Here is a 20,854-nt window from a genome sequence, read left to right as displayed (position 1 = left end):
CAGTTTAGTCGTGTGCAGATGTTAGTGTTGCCCTAACAATAGCAGTATCATGGGAGGAATCTACATTAAAGGGGACATATTAAGCAAATTCGACTTTCATAATTGTTTAACTATGTGATAATCGTGTTCAAAGTGAGCTCAAAGTTGAATTTTGATTGTTTCAGTGATACTGTATGGTTGCTTTTGAGGCTTGAGAGCTCAGAAAACGGTTGCTTTCACCGGCCCCCTGTCCACGCCCACTGCGCTGTACTTACTTGCTTTATTTGGGGCGTAAACCACTCCAGAAGGGTCATGCATTTAGGGTTAAACTGTCTCATTGCCCTTTTTCAATAAGAAATAATGAAATGAAAATGCACTGCTTGTTAGTGTGACATGCCACTATGAGGAGGCGGGGCTTATTCTGTAGTTTTAAACAGGAAGTCAATGGACATGTTTCTATTATTAAGGGTTTTAGATCAATGTTGTGGTTTACAATGAACAAACTGTAAAATAATGATATGTTGTAGTTTAATACTAAATATCGTAAAAGTCCTAATACGTCTTGAGTTCTTGTTTCCTATTATCCTATGGGTCAGACAACCTTTTGATCGCAGGTCTTTTTGTGGACAGTGTCCCTTGACTCGCCATGAGGCACTGATGGCGCTCACGAGAATGGCGGAGCTGGAGATTGACCAGTCACACCTTCCCCGTGTCCAAGAAGGTAAGCCCCACGCACGTGTTCACACCTCTGGCACGACCTTTGGGTCATAAAGTTAACTACCCTCCCGCCGTGCCCCACAACAGTGTGAAAGCGTTTCAGTGTGTGCTCTTGATGAACATGTGCTTTTGTTTAGACCGGCCCCATGGAAGTCAGGGGCAAGGGTCAGCGGTTTAAGAGCCACAGCAAGAACCAAGAGGTGTATTGACCAGTGGACAATGGAGCAGTGTTGGCGTGTTTTTGGTTCTTCACAGCTTAAAGGGGAACTATGTAACGTTTCTGTTGCCGATTCCACCAACTACTGGTCTCCATGGAGATGTTATTGCTTTGCCTGGAATGTACTTCAGTATGGCATTAAATGTATCTATATTGCAATGTTAATCAGGTATTTTAATTTCTCAAATGTATATAGAAAAGGTGTGTTCTTTCTGTGAGTGAGGTCAGCTGGAAAGTGACTAAAAGTGAATGTGGGACGACTTCATCAAACCTGCCAATTTCTCTCTGAGCACGGATTGCATTATTATTTTCTGAATGCCCTGATGTGCAGAGTGTATGATCTTTGGACCAAAACGCTCATGTATAGTTGTCTCTTTATAGATCATAAACTTCACGTGGAAAGTCGTGTATGTAACATTTTGCCCATGCGCTTTGCGCACGCTTTAGAAATGAAACCCCTGCACTTGTAACTTGGTTGGTATATCACCAGTTAACCACACGTTTAAGCCAAACTGCAGAACAATCTAGGCAAAGCAATAAAATCTCCATGGTGACAAGAATGTGGTGGACTCTCCACCAGAAAAGTTCAATTGTGCACCTTTAACAAAACTGTGCACAATCTGCAAAACCAAATTTAGATTAAAATAATGTAGCCCGCCCTTTTGTAGCTGTTCTTTGCAGTTTTCCATCGAATGTTAATGACTGTGTGAGCAGCCGGCTGCAGACCGTTGACACGTTGTTTCACACCAAACCAAAGAACAGAAGAGAAGTAGGTTTGCTTGTCTTTTATCTAGGGCATAATTCAGCTCCAAAACAAAGAGGGCCCTATGCCACTCAGCCACAGCATATAAAGAGAACGGAACAAAAACAGTATAAATGCCATGCAATTGTCCTTCAAGCAATATTGTGGTTTTAAAGTACAAGTCAACGGCGCAGCTCAAACTAATTTATGTAGCGCCTTTTGCCTCTATTAGTGTGCGTTCCCACTTCCACATTCACCACGTCAAAACTGGGACTAAACCAGGACTAAACCCAAAACTAAACCTAGATTAGATCAGGATTAAACAAGGATAAGGACGGGGCCAAACCAATTCCACATTAAATATAAGATGGGTTAAATTTAGGACCAAATAAAGTTTGAATACATTCTTAGACACTCAAATCATACATTATATACACTGTGCATACACTTATACATATGGACTTATTCTTACACTCAAACATTCATCTTTTCATACACAACATCCAGAGCCCTTCAGGACACTAGAGTTTTGTCAGAGTTTAAAGTTTTTGAGCTGCATCCACTGCCTGAATAAAGATAATAGTTGATCCAGTACTTAAACAGACTAAACTAAAACTAAAGGTCCATGTTGAGTCTACTTGAGGTCCTACATTACCTCCAGAACAAACCCACATGTCACCAATGTTGCTACAAAGTTTGAGAACATGTGCTTTTAGGCTATGCTTTCCTTCACCAGTCAAGTCCATTTTCATCAGAACATTTGTGTCCTTCTTTGTCTCTTGTGGTTAATTTAGCCTCTTGTCTCGCATGTTTACGTTGCGTTTCCTCTGGAGCAGGAGAACTTCCCCGTGCCCCTCTGCACTGCAAAACCCTCTCAACTTTCTTTGTTTTCTCTGTCCCTTATCAGTTCCTGTTTTTGCTCCTCTTATGTCCGTCCCTGATATGGTCCACGTGCTGAGGGAACGCTGCTCCCAGAGGAATTCTACCCCTCCTCCCCCTCACTCTATTCCTGATTTCACCCATTACCCCATCACCTCCATTTGTTCCCTCATGATGAGGACGGCCTGGCCCAGTTCTGGTCCACAATGCAGCAGACAGGCAGAGGATGGAGACATATTTTTGGAGGAAAAAGCGGTGTGTAGGAGGCCAGAGCAGAGGAAGGCGGGGACGGAACCGACGAGGGCGAGCGAGTGTGGGTTTTATGAGCGAAAGAGAAGAGTGAGAGAAGGATTTGGGCTGAAAATAGAAAGCATGTCATTTTCTCCTCTGGCCCGTGTCTTTGTGTCTGCAGACGGCTGTGGCCTCGGCAGCACCATAAGTGACTGGGAGACTTAACAGACAGCAGCAGTCGTGCTTTGATGTTTTATTCCCCTCAACTTTTATGCTTCTTTTTATAATGTGGGATGAACGTCTCTCAGCCAACGTCAATGTCAAAATGTTATCTTCTTGCGATAAATAAAGAATGTTTGGAATAAAGAACTTGTGAACAAGTTCTTTTATTCCAAACATACTTTTGCATGATAAAATTTACTGAGGTACACGGAATACACTCCTGGAACCGAATATAAGACTTTATCCTGTTGGTCACTGTGTTGGTTGTTGTAGTAGCACACTGCAGTTCGTATAGGTGATGGATTCAGCAGGAGTTGTAGTAATTTGGCCTCAATGGCATTTGTAATAGTGCTTGTGATACTATTTCAAAACAATACTGCAAAGAAAATCTGAGGTTGTATGTATTAGAAATGTTGCAAGATCTCACAAGATAAAACTGCCACCAGATTCTGCAAAAATGAGCTTGTGAGATGATTTCTGTGTTTATAGCTTGGACAAAAAAAGATGGTTTTGGAAAGCCGCAGTTCAAAAAGCCATTTTACACTGATTGCAAAAATATAGAATAATAAGAAAATAAATGTTGAGTCTATAATTCTACTGAATTGCAGAAATATATGTACATAATATAGATATATGTATATTATGTAAAAATCACTCTTGTTCTCGTGGATTCAATAGTGTGTATTGTCTCGTTAAAAGATTATCTCGGCGCTTTTTAGTTACTTCCTAATTGAGATATGTGGGGCTGTGCAATTAAACAAATGTTACTGTCCTGGGACTTTATAGTTGAGACGTCTACAGTCAATCCTTTGCTCGTATTATATGTGGTTTGGAGCAGAGATCCGACTTTGGAGGAAAGTTGGAGGTTTTCTTTGTTAAATGGCACTTAAATGGCCCAGCCCTAGAGCCACATACCGTAATATGAAAGTAGTCGTGTTTGGAGAAACTGTCAGCCTTTTCCAGACTGAATAATGTTATTGTAGGGGTCATGTAGGTCACCGTTTCCTGCCTTTCTAAAAGTCGCCTTCTCTCAAAGTCAAGTCACCACAGATAAGATTGCATTTATGTCCCCAGACAATGTTTTCACTCATTCTCTTTGTGTTCAGGCTTCGTTATGTTCTTAACCCGATTATCCAAACCACACATCCCATTTCATTGGCTGTCTGTGCTGTTTGCTGACTATCCTCTTTAGAAACAGGCCTTATGGGGTCCTCCTGTGGCCTTTCTAAGCAGCTTACAGGAGTCTTAAGACTATGAAAACACTGTGTTTTACAGCTGGCCCTGAATGCCTCACGCCCCAAACCTGTCTAGCAATGGTAATAGCAGTCTGAAAGTGTCCCTCCCCTTTAAATCTATTGTGACAGTAGTTCCAAACAAGTTGGCCCACAATGCAGACACTCCCATGCACACAGCACTCTCTCTATGCGGTTGCTGCTCCCACAACTGGGCCGTGCTTTAATTCCATGTTTGGAAATCTTAGTTTTCCCCGTCAGATTAAGTTAAGCCAAGTCCATTTCACTCTGACAATACTCGACCCACGAGGGCAAGTCGTCTGTCCGATTAGACTTTAAGCTCCTCGACAGGTGTAAGTGGTTCTGTGTCTGGGCTGCGCCTTCACTAATGATGTAAACAGTAAGAGCCGATGCTCCACTGACTTCAAATGACCTGTGAACTCTAGGGCATCCTTCATTTTTGACAGCGGGGCCATGTCGGATTAGTTTTAATGCTGTTGGGAATGGCGGAGGGTCTCTATGAAGATGTTATTGCTTTCCCTGGAATGTTCCACAGCCTGGCATTCATCCATATGCTATTACAGTTGTTTTTTTTATTGCTGGAAAAATATGCATTCTTACTGTAGTGTGGTCACCTCTCCACAGATCTGACCTGTAATGTTGCGTGTATGTGTTATTCTTTCTATTCTTTAACATGCTTTGTAAATGAAGTTTCCCTGACATATCGTGTTTGTTGGTGTATTTTGACTTGACAATTTTGACATTTCTCGAAGTTTTCCGCACGATTTTACGACTACGTGGAAAACCGAGTGTCTTCTACGTGTCATAAGTGTAGCATGTGTCGCACTGAAGAACGTGTGCTGCTGCTGCTGCTGTTTGCGTGGCGTGTGGCGGCTCAGAGGCGGGATTAGAACCAGACAGGTGTTTTTAATTGGCTCTGCTTCTGTCCCGGGACAAAGGCTGTTCCCACTCTGCACAGCCCCCTCTAATCTCCTAAAGACCACTTCTCTCACATTTAAAGTCTTAAAAGGTAGTCATGGCTCATTTAGCCCGGCGTGAGAAAAAGGAGAGTTGACAGAAGTCCTCGCGTGCAGCCATTATCACTGTGTTTGTGTTTTATTTTCACTCCGGGAACAGAATACACATTAAAGTATTCCAAACGACTTAACGCTATTGTAAACACACTGACTTTGGAGAGAGCAGTACAGTTTAAACATAAAAGCTGTAACATGTGTGCTCCCACTGGTTTCAAAAGTCCTTGAGAACCAAAACTCATGACGTAAACATGAACTTTTACATCATTAAAACTGAATAACTATATATTGAACTGTCAAATATGGGTATAAAGTGATATTTCAGCAATTATGTGATTCATTTTGACAGACATTTCCCATTTCTGATCAAGTTAAATGTTTATTAAAGACATTTAAAGTTTTAACACATTTCTGTTGGACTGACACAATTTTGTTCATACAGGATGCTCCAAGAAATATCAAGATATTTTTGTCAATATGGCTCACCCCTGCTTGGTATCAGTAAAAACTATATTGTATTTCATTTAAGTGGGTTTTTTATTTGCTTTTTTTTTTAGAAATCCCCTGAATCATGTTGTTGTGCCCTAAACATTGACATTGTTTTTCTCTCATACAGAACTCACCGTCCCGTTCTAAGCTCTCATTCTTCTCATAAGTTTCCAGCTTTGTAAAGAACAGCATTAGAATCTTAAAGCAGTTATGACATGAAAACTGATCTGTTTAACCACGGCCTCCCACAGCAGGTGGCTAGACTGAGGGATTATGGGATATCAAATCGTTCCTCCTCCTGAAAGAGTAGACAGACCGGCTTTACAGAGCTTTTAGTGAAGTCTTTTGAGACCTCTCACTCAAGGGCTGTAGTCCATGATTAATGATGTCTTAGTCAATCAAAAGTTTTATTACGATTCTAAGGTTTTATATGGGCCGCAGCAGAAAGGAGAGCGCATGGAAGGAGTTAGATGAAGATGCCGTTGTTTACTTGTACTTGTATACGTGGACATTTTTGTGCAAAGTCTGCATCATTTTGGGGCTTTTGCAAGTGCCACGCCCACGCCACATCCCCTTTAACACAGCTAATCGATGCACAGAGACTGTCTTAAGTCGACTACAACTCTGTTTCACTCTCGCTGCTGCGCGCATTAGCACCACCTGCACGCATTAGCACCACCTGCACGCATTAGCACCACCTGCACGCATTAGCACCACCTGCACGCATTAGCACCACCTGCACGCATTAGCACCACCTGCTCCGCCCGCCCTCTGCAAACCAACTTTGCATCCTGATTTGTTATTCAGAGCGAGTGCGTTAAGTGAGCAATCAATCCGCACATGCTGATTCCCTGCCTAATATTTCTTGCTGAAAGAGTTTGTAAAATATTTAATTGTGCTTTTTCTGCATTGTAATTAGATGTGACAAAAGAAAAGTGAATTCTGTAGACTGAAAAAAGGTTTAAGAGTGAAGATGTTTGGTGATCGCTGCCTTTATATTTGTCTTCAGGAAGAAGCCGACTACACTTCAAACTAACACTTGTTTACAGTAAGGAGTATCTGTCGTCCGGTTTATTGAACTAACAAATCGTCTTCACTCGAAATGTTCTTTTGCTACAGAACCTGCCTGGACGACGGAGGGTCCGCACAGATTTGTAATAGTTTAGATAATAAGATGATAAAGAGTGAGTTCACAGTGCACACATATCCAGAATGATTAAGATAAGATAAGATAATCCTTTATTGTCACACATGGGGAAATTTCATTGGTTAACTGAAATAATATAATAAATAATACACAAATCGCATGCAATTGTTCAGCATTAGCAGATTTTAAAGAATTTGACAAGTTCTCATGGTTTTTCCAATTACCGTATTTTCCGGACTATAAGTTGCACCTTTTTTTAATCGTTTTGGCCGGTGTGGGACTTATACTTCTATTTATACTTATACTCCGGAGCGACTTATATGTAATATTATTTGTTATTTTCACACCGCATTTCATACTCTAGTGCGACTTGTATGTTTTTTTTTCTTCTCTATTATGCATTTATTGGCTGGTGCGACTTATACTCCGGTGCAACTTTTATAGTCCGGAAAATACGGTATAACATTCTTTGTGGGATCATGCCCGTGTGTTAAGTATTTGCCATAGTTTTGAGTGGCAGTTTGTGAAGACAGATTTTGAACTAAAAGCGATCAATACAGGAAGAAGCGCTGAGTTCTAAAGGTCACGATCATCAAAACTTCAGGCTACTACTACTTAAGGAAAACCGTTTGAACATTGATTTAACAAAGATGTTCAATTTACACACACATTATGTGACAGAGTAAAATATATTATGAGTTTTTTCCCTTGTTTACAGTTTTGCTGCTAGGTAACGGTTATCAAATGGATATCTGCTCCAGAGCACTTTCCCGGCAAAGACAGACCCGCACAGACCGGCTGTAGACGCTGTAGATGCACATCTATTTGCAAATACAGTTCAAGTTTGAGCCAGAAGTTTGACCAAAGCATCTTTTTAAGTTCAACCATAAACTTCACTGAACTGTCATCAAACAGGGAAAAAGAGTTTATAATTGTGTAGACTGTGTTTTAGTGAAATGTCAAACTGTCGTATACATCTAAAGACTCTAGACCTCATGGAGTTTAAAAGTATAAAAGCCGTCTTCCATCGCACTAAAATTATGGCCTGCTCCTTTAGCCTGAACATATTCCAGTGCTTGCTCCAGCACACTGCTGAGAGAACACTTCTAATTCAGGCTCCCTGTGTTTTTCTGGAGCTCAGCCGCTTTTCCAGTCGGGCTTTCATAGGTACTTGTTATAAAATGTGCTTTAATGCCATCGTGGACTACATGAGGTTATAAAAGGTTCTTTGTTTCTTTTACATAACAACAGTCAACATAAATTGTTGTGTTCAGGAGTGTTGACCATTAAAATGTTCTGTAAGTCTGCAAACACATTCAAGTTTGTATTAATTCAAACATGCTGTAGTCGTTGTGCTGAAGTTGTGTTTTGTGTTTCGTGTGCTTTCAGTGCGTCAGAACTTTGCTGTGTTGGAGGATGGAGTCTTTGCTCACAGTCTGCAGGAGCAAGAGAGTAAGTGTTGTTTTGAGTCGTAATTGAAATCAGGATTATTTGAAAGTGTCATGTAAGCACTGTGGAAGATCGGACTTATTATCATGTGTTGTGTTGTGTTGTGTTAAATTCATGTTTTAGAAGCCATTGATTGCATGAATGGCTTTGCTTTACACATGTTGTATTCAAACTAATGAATGAGTTGTTTGTGTCCTCTAGTTGAGCAGTATTACATGACCAACATCCAAAAGAACCAGCTGGTGCAGAATGATATCCGTGTGGCAAAGCAGCTTCAGGATGAAGAGGAGGAGCAGAGGGCACAGCACAGCGCCCTCCTCAGGCAGACCTCCAGACAAATGTACGTTCTTTACAAGAAAAGTCACCTGCTTTTAAATCATACTGATAATTAACCTTTTAAAATCCAACGATTCATTATGAATATTGTGAATTAAATATCTTTGTGTTAACCCACACGCAGCATAAACTTGCTAAAGTTTACTCTACTAGACCTCAGTGGAAAATATAATATTTCAGGTGTGCTTCAATAAATAAATAAATAATAATAATATGCAAAATAATAATATGCAAAGCAGTGATGATGATGATTAATAATAATACTATACCTAATAATATTATAATGATGACAATAAAAATAAGATAATAAACCCAATTATAAGTAATGGCAGTGACACACTAATGTCTCTGTTCCTCCTACTTTCATTTCAGACCCTAAAGCGCCTCAGACAAAGGTCCAATCACAGCTGCTTTAGTAGTTTTAGGTGGCCAGGCAACAGTCCACAGCTCTTGTTAATGTAATAAAATACAGTATAATTTCAAAAGATTAACTAAGAACAGAACTTTTGAAGCTGGTCAAAGTTCTCCGACTGTATGTTTTACATTCTAAAGTAGTAGTTTTCATAGATTTATCCCCGTGTGTTGCAGAGAGGAGCAGGACTTTGAGTACGCTCGGTTGATCCAGGAGCAGATCCAGAGAAGAGCAGAGGAAGCACGACGCAGGGAGATGGACGACGAGGTGAATACTAATCTGTCAGCTCAAACTAATCAATGCAGTTCTATTCGTTTGCCAAGGTTGTAAAGCTACATTCTGAAGGATTTAGGCCTGTAAAAACACAAAGTCCTATCTCCTGGGTGTCTAGTGTCAAGCGGTAAATAGAGCAGAGTAATGCGCTCAATGAACTAGTACAAGTATGTGTCAAAGGAAATGAAAACCAATTATCGCCCCGGCCAAGTGCTTGTTTTATTAATGGAGATTATACTGGTTAGACTCATGTGTCGCCTTCAGCACTGTAACTTATTGTCTGCATACAAGGATAAACCAGCACACAACTTAACAACATTGTGCAGTTTAGTGGAAAGAGTGGCGAGCGCTTCTGCCTCACAACAAGAAGGTTGGCGGTTTGAGTTCACGATCACTGTCTTTGGGGTGTTTGAATTTTCTTCCTTTGTCTATGCTTTCCTACCAGTGAAAACATGTACGATGAGGTTCTATCAAGAGGAAGGGATTCATCTGTATTAGGGCCATATTATCTTATTAAAACAAGCGAAAATGGGTTTCAGTTTTAATTATGTAAAGATGGTAGATAAGTTTGGATTTTTGTGTGAAATGGAATCGATAAAAGGCTAATTTATTCCTCCAAAGTCTTATTTTTTACTGACAGAGGATTAGCTTTCGATACCTCGCCATTAAAGAAATCCAAAGCTGATCAATGAGGATTAGGAACGATTGTATTGATTTATATCACAGCACTTGTCTGAACTTGCCTGATTAAATAAAAAAACAATAAAAGAGAGAAACCCTATCACGTGTCTAAAAGGTGTTTATTTTATTGAACCAATCTGGGGCAGCTCTATGTTCTTTTGTCATGTACCGACCAGCACGCTTTTAATGGCAGACGTAATTGGAGGCTCAACGTAAACCTGCAATAGCCTAATAAAAACAGTGTTATAGCTGTGCAAACTGTGCCACGCAGCAGAACCCGGAGAGTTCACGATGATCGCTGGGACGCGGGACAGTCATGGCTCCAGGGAAACACATGTTTAATTATGTTTGCGTTAGAGGTGATCAGGACGAACACAATGTTTACGGCACTTCCAGGCCAAAGTGCTGATACGGGCCGCTGGTCGTCACCGCCGGTCGTCACGGCTGCTCCATAAGAGGCCTGACGGGAACCAGCTGATGCACAAACTATTTTCTTCCGCTAAATGGCCAATATCTTTCTAGTGCAGCTTGATTTTGTAAAAGAAATGCCTTTTTTTAGATGAAGTTTTGATGATTGTGATTAGATTTGTGATGTTTTAGAGTCAGGATTCACAGTGCGCCTTCTAAACACGGGAGCAGAAGATGAACTGCTCATCCGATGCCTCTATAAACATCTCACAATATGTTTATTAGGGCTGCAGCAGTTATTTTAGTGGTCGACTAGTCAGATCAACAATCATTTTACTTTTAGAGTTTGAACCCCTCACGCTTATGGGAATTTTACTATATTTATTCAATTTAGTCCACATCTGATAAAAGGGAACTCTTAAGCTGCTTGATACGTTGTGCTTGAAAATAAAGCTGTAATACACTTATTTCCAGTCAAATCAATAATTTTTTGGAAGACTTTTATAAGGATTCAGCCTGCACATTTTTGCTTTATTACAAGTCCCTAAAACCAAATTTGAGTGAATTTACCATCAGCTTATAGAAAAGAATTGTCAAAACCCAGTAAATGCTCATTTTACAGCTGATTCCTCCAGAACCCAGCTTTACTCATTCCTATATATAACAAAGAACATTTTAATTCCTCTGTGTAGCGCTTGTTCTACTTATATTTAGAGTAAATCAGAGTCCAAAACTACAGAGTCTCAGCTTCAAGGCTCCAGACGAATGTTTGTGCTCCAGAGGGATCAGCTTCAGTTTTAAATGCAGGTCATTTTATTAAGTGTTTTAGGAAAAATAAGCCCTAAATGTAAGGAGTATATGGTGAGGCTTTTAGGTATGAAATGTGTGTGAATCAAAGTTAAATATTGATAAAACGCTGAAAATGTTCATTCTTTTCATACATTTTGATTTAATAAGGCTCCTAATTTCACCAATTTCTGCTTATCAAGAGACCGGGTGATCTTAAATGTTAAAAGGCTGGTCATTGTCCTTATGCTGTCATAATACAAGTGACATTTCCATTTCTATATCGAGCACAATCAGAGAAGGAGCATCAAATTCCTCTCAGAGTGTTTTAATTTCACAGCCTGGCAACAACTGGCAGCGCATGGTTTCCATCCCGTCCGCTCATACATTACATTACAACATGACTTCTTTTTGCAGATCTTATTGACTTTGTTGGAAGCTTTAGAGGTAAAATAAATGACAGGGCCAAGCTTTGGAGGAGACAAGTGTTTAGGTAAAAGCAACTGTAGCTAAGAGCGTTCCCAGCTGGAAGGAGGAGCATCATATTTTCCTTTGGCTGTAGTTTCCTCTCTTTAGAAGGAAACTACAGCATCTTTAGTTTGGAGGAAGTGAGGTCACAGGCTGTGGGGTTCATTCAGCACAAACCGCTCTGTTTGGGGAAAAGAAAAGGTCGAGAACTCTCTTAAACCCTATAAAATGTAAATACTAAATGAATGGTATGCAAACTTTTTCTCCATTTTAAATTCATCAAGGAAAACAAGAACTTTTTGTGTATGTCACTTCATACTCAAACTGAAAGTCATATTTACATTATAAAAAGGTAAAATGTTTTAGATACGCGTGTTATTTGGTTTGCTTTTGTGAACAGCACATCCTATTATTTAATTTACAGTAAAGCTTTAATTCAATCAACACAATATCACAATTTGAATGTTCAAAAACGATTTTAGTAATATTGTTATTTGCAAAGAAAAAAAAGTGTGAAAAATTAATCAAACATGTTCTGAAATGCATGTGATTATTAGTTTATATATTGTGACGTAATATAGCAGTTTATATGGCAGTCTTCTTTCGTTAGCTCCTGATTGATACAACATCAGACGTTTGTTGAAAAGCACATTAGATCAGTCCGATATAGATTTTTTTTTTTCTCATCGCAGCCAATATCAATATTTGCAGGTACCAAAATAAAATACAAAATATTTATAGCAAGGCCCACAAATTGTTATAAAGTTAACAAAGTAACTTAAGAAAAACTTTCAAATAATAACTAAATGTATTCATCTGTAAAATAAAATAATTTGTTTGACGACTGTGTAAACAAACTACAAAATGTTTTATCAGCCTAATTACTGTTCCACATCCATTTGAACTCATCTGTATTTTTAAAACATGTTTAGGACCAACTGGAAATGACACAAGTTCAAATATAGACCGGAGCAGGCATTTGACCCATCCGTGCAGTGTCCCACTCTCTTTATGATTTAAGAGTTGAAGCAGCTTCTTATCACGTCTTAAGTACGACAAACAGTTCAACTCCCTTTTGAGACCAATCATTTTGTTTGTCAATGTTGATGTGAGCGGCGGATGGAAAGCGCTGCTCTACCTTTCCTATTGACTGGCAGATCAGGAGTGTTGATTAAATATGGGCCTCCCTGTAGGTCGTGTCTTTAATTAAGCAGCAGAAGGCACCAGGCTGAGCGGCTGGAAATGCCAGATCCCCGTGGCACTGACGCCGAACCTGCCACGTAAAGCTGCTAATTGTCTGCGCTGACGCCGCGGAAACAGCTGACGCCAACCTCTGATTAGGACCAGGAAAGAGCTGTGTTAGCGCTCTGTTATGATTAATGTTGCAAATGTTGTCCACGGAGACGGTCTTCAGAAGCTCCTAATGTGCTCAAATGTGCTGCTTTGAAGTAAAAACAGAAAACACCAACACTCACCCGTGTCGGCCTGTCGCCACCACAAAGCTCTCAATAATGAGACCAATTATGACACAGACCCCAGTTCAATCTTTTATGTGAGCTATTCTGTAAAAGGAAAGGAAAAAAACATAAATAAATGTCAGATTTAGACACTTTTGTATAGTTTGTAAGTGTTTTTAATTAGTCTTTTATGTTAATTATCAATCCTCTACAGCTTAAATATGAATGTGCTGCAGAAATGATCCAAAGAAAAGGTTCACACAATAGATAATGTCCCAGAAAATATCCATAATTTTATTGTAATCGGCCTTGTGTTAAAATATATTGCTTTGTAGTAACGGTGATGATTAAAAATAGTAATGGGGGAAAAACTTAAATTCCAAATAAATGGTAAAATTTCCAAGTAAAGTGCAGAAATCTAAGTCATTTCACATTTGTCTGATAATTAACCCTCAACTATTTTAAGTTCACTGTTGTTGTTAGATTATTATTTTTGTCAATATCAACCACTTCTATTGTAAAAGTCAACTTGAAGTGAGACTTTACTTAATGCATTTGTAATTTTTTGTGATTCATGTTGGAGCTAATCACTTGTCGACTTCACAGCTTTAGTTCTGAGGCTTTATTAATCATTTGTAATCAAAATTAAAGTTCATGAGTGGCAGCTGCAGAGGCCTGTACTTTCCCTGCTGTAGTTTCCAGAGCAGCTCGGTGGCATGTTGAGGTGGCCTGTCGAGGAGCTGCCACATTCCCCAGTGACAAGGCGCTAACTCACGTGACGCTGCATCTGATTCTGTAAAGAGCAGCTCGTCTTTGTTTCCATTACCTCGTTTAAGAGTTTAAGAGATTAGGACTTTCCTGATTAGGACTTTTGAGTGGACTGTTTCTAAAAATTCCACCTGTGGCTTCTTTAGCTGTGGCGCTAACAACCTGGAATTGCACAGGTATTTTTGAAAACAGCTGAGTCAGATTTTGGTTCTGATCCATAACAATTTATCACTGGATCTTTTTGGCAAACTTTCCTGGAACAGTTGGCGACACACCTCTTGGCAATCGCGTGCAACAAACAATAATATATTCTTATGGGCAGTAATTTTGTTTTAACCTTTTAGTTTATTTCAGTTACCTTACATTCATCTCTGTTTTGTCAGGCTGTAGCTCTTCGCTCTTGATTGTTCTTTTTATTTCTGTGTTGTACTGCCACCTTCTGACTATAAATCAGAATGAACTCGACCTGTGGCTGCCTCAGAACGTTTATGATGTGGTTAAATCTGCATGCATTTGTGTCTTTACAGGAGTTTGCGAAACGGATGCAGGAAGAAGAGGAGCAGAGGCTCAGGAGGGCCAGAGAAGGTAGAACATCCAATCACTTTACGTTTGGATTTATATCACATAGAAGTTAAAACACAGAGTGCAATGAAATGTGTCTGGATGAGAAGAACCTGTCAACTCACTTAAATATATGAATCCTTTTGAAATAGGCCTGATCTTTATATATACATAAGCCTAATTGTGTCCCCCATAGTCTAAATACAAGCTTAACAATTAACAATGAGCTGATATGAAGTCATGCTTATATTATCTTAAAAATCTACACCACTGTTTAAAGCTTTAATAGAGACAAGAGACTTATACTGAAAACATTTGTATAAAAGGGAAATGGAAGTGCCTGTGCCACTATGAGTTCTGTCACTGAGTATAACGGTTTAAAAATATAGAAACTATTATTTTGTCTTGCAAATGTTACTCTATTTTGTAAAAAGAGTTTGTGGTTTGTATTGAAATCTTTATCGAACCTCTTCCTTAGATTTAACATTTGCAGTTGTATTATTGCGACTACAGTACAGCACAACCATAGATTTAAGCCTGTTTATAATAGTTGTATCTTTATTTATTTTTTTTGCATATTGTGTTCTGCTGCTGTTCTTGAACTGAAATGTTCCCCTTGTGGGACAAATAAAGCGCCTCTTATATCACCATCGAGGAGCTGAACTAATATGTGTAATAACACTGTTAACATTGCATTTTACCCTATAATTTTAAGTTTATTTATTTAGTTTTTCATTTTCTCTGTGGATGTGTCTGCATGACAGACAACAAATACTTGGTTTGTATTTGTTGCATTTGCTCCTAGCTGATACCTGTGCTAACATTAACAGCCTTGGCCCTGCTCTTGTGTTGCATGTTCTCCTTGACTGTAGCCAGCAGCAGTGGTTCTGAGCCTTCGCCCTCACATCACGCTCACAGCAGCCCCCAGTACTCTCCCAGCTCCAGCAGGGGGCAGCGCTCTACCTATCATTACTCCTCACATTATAACAGCCCTCAGGCAGGCTCCCCCCGGGGCCTGAGAACAAATCCACATTTACGGTCAAGTGAAGGACACCCATTTAGAGATTCTGGGCAGCGTTTCAGTGACGAATCAGAAGGATCGGACACAGTTTTCTCAGAACACTCTTCTGTCAGGGCAAAAACTCTTCCTCCTCAACGTCAGATGCGAGACAGGAATGACAGAAGTGTGGTTTCACATAGAAGCTTTCCCGAGCCCTGTAATGACTACGAGAGGAGAAACCATCATGAAAAGGCTTATGCTGAAAGGTGGAGGGCTCAGAATCATCACAATCTAGAAAGCGAGCTTAGACGGGAATATGACAGGAAGCAGGAGTTGGAGAGCGAGTCGGCAGAGGTCAGACAAAGATGTAAACGCACAGATTCCGTCAGGCTCCCGGACAAACGTAGACAAAGTTTTCGGGAGGCGGCGAAGACCTGGGCCTACAGGGACAATCCTGACAAACACGTCCGCTTCCGTGACGACTCCACCAAGTCGGACGGGCGCATGGAGGTGTGGGAGATGCTGGGCCAGGTGCTCCGGGAGAGGGGCGTCCCGGTGAGGTTAGGCAACAGCAGCGGGGCGCCTCTTCAAATAGGAGCAGCTCAAAGGAGAGAGAGGAGAGACAGCCGGGCCCTTTACGGGAGCGAGGCGTCCTGCAGCGACACCCAACCGCATCAGAGGGCTTTTCAGAGGGCTGTCACCGCCAGACACAGTTTCCATGGAGATATCCGCGAGAGGAGACGCAAGAGCTGCAATAGGGAGCAAACCCAAGGCCAAGATTATGAACCTGTGCAGCCGGATAGAGAGATCAGAAGGAGGGATTCGAATTTGAGCAGGGAAAGACAAGGGAGTAGACGATGGAAGGAGCATAAATGTGTCAGGAAAGATGAAAGCGGCGCAAATGAACACCGGATTACAAGGACGACAAGTGAGAGGAGGAGTTCAGAAGAGTGGGACATGGAGCGACCCGACAGGAGAGCCCCGAACAGGAGCCAGAGCCTGAGCAGCAGCAGCAGCAGCAGCAGGGCACTGAGGTCCAGACACACGCCCACCACAGGTAACGAGTGGAACTGCAGCCAGCTCTGATCATCTGCCAATGGGACGCGCTTCTCTCTGTGTGAATCTACTCCTCTCATTCTCCTTTTAATCAACATCTGATCTCCTGAGTGGTCTCTAGAGGTGCTCTGAGGCTTTTACTGAAGAGGAAATGTTTCTGTTTCATATGTGATTCAAAGGGACTTCATAAAATTGCCTAGTGCTTTCATTTTCTGTTTCAACTCTAATAATGCTGCTTCCCAAATGAAGTGATGCGTCCTCTTACACTGACTGCAAACTATGACTTAATATCTGTGTTCTCTTCCCTCCAAGTGTGTGGTTATGGGCTTCCTTCAGCAAGTGTAGTTAACATTGCCAAGTGTAGTTTTTCTGTGGTGTAATTTGTCTTGTACGTGTTTGGTCAGAGCGGGACAGGACGAGCCTGGAGCTGGGGGAACTGCAGCAGGTTCTTCATGATGAAGAACTGGCCCGGACACTGCAGGAGGAAGAGGGAAGGGTGCAGAGCAGGGTAAACATTTTTACCCCGCACTTTGGGATTTGGGGTCAAATGTAAAGGGCAATATAAATACAAATCATCATTCTTTTTATTATTATTACAATGAATTTTTTTTTTCCCTTTTGAACAGTAAATGTTGTATTGACCACTGCTATTTTTAATAATCTTTTAAGCCAATACATTCAATTGTGTTTATTAAATAAGTAGCATATTTTTTATTTGTAATCAGGATTATTGTTTGAATGAATTTGAAATTAAACTAAAGCAGGAATCAAGCATTATCTTAGATTAACATGGATTTGATATGAGAATAGTTATTGACTTAAAGCTTATCGAGGGATAGTTTTTCTTTTCTTTGTTCTACTTCATACTATCAGGAACAACCACATTGCTTGGAAAATCCAGTAGTTTAGACAAAGCAAAGGCTTGTGAGGTTATTATAATGGCTTGATGCTAAATGAGTGCGGTTTATTCCCACAGGAGGCTGAGCCTTCACTTGGTAATTCCTACCCAGAGGGAGACTTCCAAGTTGCACAAGTTGCACAAGACGAGGTAAAAAAGACTTTCTGATTAAACTGGTTCTGACGATACAAAAACCACACGGCCATAACTCATCTCTTCTTGTGATCTGCCGTTGTAGGAAATAGCACGCTTCATGCAGAAACAGGAAATCAAATCAAAACGCCGATCCCGCGAGCTGGAGGGTCCGGTATCGTGGCGAGAACATAGAACTATGATGAGTCAGCACGACAGAAGAGTGCGAGATCGACAGGTGAGTGCGTGTCATGGACTGATGTGGTCGGGCTGATCAGCAGATTGTTCCATTATTATCCAGAGTATTGCACAGTAATTAAGAGAAATGTGAAGTATTCATGGAGTTCACAACTCTGCTCTGCACTGTATGATGGGTGCATTGACAAAAAAAAGAATGTCTTGTTATTTATTGTATCTCAATAACAAGAGTGTCTGAATATTATTCAGACACATATATAATAAGTGTGTCTATAAATATTTTGGTTGAGGTTAAAGTCCAGCACAAAATGAAATTGGACCATAATATTAAGCACAATGCCGTCATATTCATGTGCAATTACTGTTCAATTCATGTGCAATTACTGTCGTGATCACATGCAGTGGTATTTATTTATTTATTTTTATCTTTATTATTTTTCCCTCCATCTCTTGTTGGGAAATGGGAGGTTTTGTCTATTGGAGTTTTTGTTTATAAGAGTTATTCTATTGAGAGTGTTTTTCAAACTTCCTATAAGTGATCTGTCCTTTTCCTCTGTATCTACCTGCATTGCAACAATGAAATTTCCCCATGTGTGGACAATAAAGGATTATCTTATTTTACAATAGGGCTAAAATATAACTTCATACCTTTTTTGTCTTTTTCCTTGTATTTTGTATTGTTTAATTTTTAGACAATACTCTATATTCTAATTTTGCTTATATACAGAACAACAATTGAAAAAGCTGTTCAATTTATCTTTCAATTAATTTATTTGATATTTTCAACAGAATATTATATTTGTCTTGAAGGCAGTGCTGTATTTCATTGTCAGTTTGTTGGCAAAACTGCCTGTCTGCTAAATGAACGTTGGTGTCAGAGGATATTTATTATTGATGGATATTGGCTCAGGTCCAAATAAGATAAACAATGAACAACTGTAAGTGGATTACAATGGTGTCTTTGAAAGATGAAAATACAGTGATCTCGTCATAAACACTCCTGGAGTTGTATTTAGCTTCACTCATGCTAGTTTTCATTCATCTCCTCTTAAGCCTCAGAAATACTCATGAGCTTTTCTGCATGAAATCACATTCATTCCACTTGCATGCTCATATTATCATGTCGGGGCAAAGCTGTGTTTGGTTCTCATATACAGTACATCAATTATTTTAAATTCTCAAACTTAGTCGCCAAAGCAGAGGTACTGTATCACCAATAAGCCTGAATCATTTGTAATAAACTATTTACGGGAAGGATAGAGACTGATTCCTGCCGCCTTTAGCTAGAGAACAATCAAAAAAACACTTTGGGCACATAATAATATATGAGGCACCAATGGCACTGTGAGAAGGTTAAACGCTTAAGGAGAATCAATGTTTATCATTAAGTGGTAACAAACTTTTTATTAATGTGTTAATAAAAATAAAAATCTGTTTTATGATCAGATGGTTAAACTGAACATGTTATGAGAAAAGTTTGGTTAATGTTATTATTTTGACTAACTCAGGTCCCTCGAGAAAGACTTGACTCTGAGGGTCTCCCGTCTCCCCCTGAGGACTGTTCCCCCGAGGACCAGCCGCACAGTGCCGTTTCCACTCTGCCGTGAGTCTTTACTACTTACACCAAGAACCAGTGTTTCTGGATTAAGTAAAAATCCAGTTAATGGTTGTTAAGGCCTGTTATTCTGCTACACTTATTCAAGCACTCGATATTCGCAAACTGCAATTAACAATAGTTTTTATGGTTTATTGCTAAGTTTTAAATGATTTCTAATGATTTCTGCACATTCTATTGGCCCATAGCGTTGAATAACCTGTTTCATCATTTGTGAAATTAGCTTTTAACTGTTTAAAATGACAATACAGTACAATAAATACATAAAATTGCAGCTTTCATAGATATTGTAAATCTGCCAAAAAATTGACCTAAAATATTATCCTCCAGAACTTCTTCAGAAATCAGGAACATTGCAGAGGAGCTGGACCCCACGTTTCAGGTTCGGAGGTCTGGTCCAGAAAGCCTCCAGGAAGCGCACACCGGCGGTAAAGCACCAAACACCAACAATAAACATGTGAATATGAGATGTTAGTGTCACGATAATTGTGAGGAAAAATGGTATGATAATTAGTGATAATGAAGTGAGATCATTTTGCTTCTAAAATGGTTGTGATCGATTTTATATTGTGACTTGAATAATTAAATCAAATCTTCTTCTTGACCAAACGTTCAGATCTGTGCCCTTCTCCTCAGGCTCATGCTGCGCTCCACTTCCAGCCCAGTCAGCATTTCTGGAAGAGCCCACGTTTATTCCACCCACAAAGAGACAAGCGGAGAAATCTGTCCGGCCCAAGTCCAAAGAGAAGAGGGAAAACTGCAAACAACAATAAATGTTTGACGCTGAATCCAGAATGTTCAGTTTTTCTCTGCTGTTAGCACTTTAGACCACAGGAACAAACTACATCATCTATGTATTAGTCAGTGCATGATTATGATTGAAGGGACATGTCGCCTACAGTAAGTAATGTAGGTTAAGTATTGTTTGAAATCATCTTTATTTAAGCATGTCTTTTAAGCATTATATTTGTTGCATTTATGTTTTGTTCAAAGCTTGTTTTGTAAGGGAAATGATTTGCATTCATCCTGAAGTTTATTTTGTACGAGTTTTTCCCATGATTGACTGAAGTGTCATTCCACATGAACCATAAACACATTCTGAGCTTTTAGCTTTAGTCGTTTGAACATGTTTAAAGAAAGCTGACAATGAAATGAACTGTTTAGAATATGCTCTATGACAAATGTAAAACTCATCGGTTGTTTTCAACTAGAAGTCTGACATTCAATTTATAATTTTAAAGATCAGCAATGACTTGTTCACTAACCTTTCCACACTAAAGAGCTTTATAAACGGAGTCATTTGTTTTGACTAAGAAGTCCACTTTAATGTGGGTATTTAGTGTCCTTTAAAGTGAAATGTTGACCTGGTTTAAATGTGGATTTGTACTTTTTATATAAAGTAAACCCGTGCTATGTTACCAAATACTACTTTGTATTCATTCACTTTCTTTCAGTTACATTTTTTAT

The 20,854-nt window shown here is 39.7% G+C and overlaps 1 protein-coding gene across 2 annotated transcripts; it reads left to right on the top strand.

The window, feature by feature from the left end:
- Positions 1–596: 596 nt before the first annotated feature.
- Positions 597–20,175, top strand: ccdc187 (coiled-coil domain containing 187). Of its 2 annotated transcripts, XM_072449085.1 has the most exons (12): positions 597–700; positions 8,279–8,341; positions 8,540–8,678; positions 9,263–9,353; positions 14,455–14,512; positions 15,361–16,545; positions 16,949–17,052; positions 17,521–17,592; positions 17,681–17,812; positions 19,281–19,375; positions 19,718–19,815; positions 20,024–20,175. In XM_072449085.1, exons 1-12 carry the CDS (start codon positions 637–639, stop codon positions 20,158–20,160), a joined length of 2,238 nt encoding a protein of 745 aa, XP_072305186.1. In that variant the 5' UTR covers positions 597–636; the 3' UTR covers positions 20,161–20,175. The 2 variants fall into 2 exon arrangements, with proteins under 2 accessions (XP_072305186.1, XP_072305187.1); XM_072449086.1 differs by lacking the exon at positions 15,361–16,545.
- Positions 20,176–20,854: the final 679 nt, after the last annotated feature.

Source organism: Eucyclogobius newberryi, unplaced genomic scaffold (genome assembly GCF_026437365.1).
Source record: "Eucyclogobius newberryi isolate DKJ021-1_F unplaced genomic scaffold, fEucNew1.0.hap1 SCAF_17, whole genome shotgun sequence".
In the NCBI taxonomy this organism is placed as follows: domain Eukaryota; kingdom Metazoa; phylum Chordata; class Actinopteri; order Gobiiformes; family Gobiidae; genus Eucyclogobius; species Eucyclogobius newberryi.
The sequence above is the reverse complement of the archived record's forward strand: the minus strand, read 5'-3'. Positions and strand labels throughout refer to the sequence as shown.

Bases quoted from the DNA above. Each gene is read 5' to 3' on its own strand.
- ccdc187 (XM_072449085.1), top strand. From the start codon at position 637: ATGGCGCTCACGAGAATGGCGGAGCTGGAGATTGACCAGTCACACCTT. The intron at 16,546-16,948 runs GTAACGAGTGGA...GTGTTTGGTCAG, and splicing joins CAGACACACGCCCACCACAG to AGCGGGACAGGACGAGCCTG. The intron at 19,816-20,023 runs GTAAAGCACCAA...CCTTCTCCTCAG, and splicing joins CCAGGAAGCGCACACCGGCG to GCTCATGCTGCGCTCCACTT.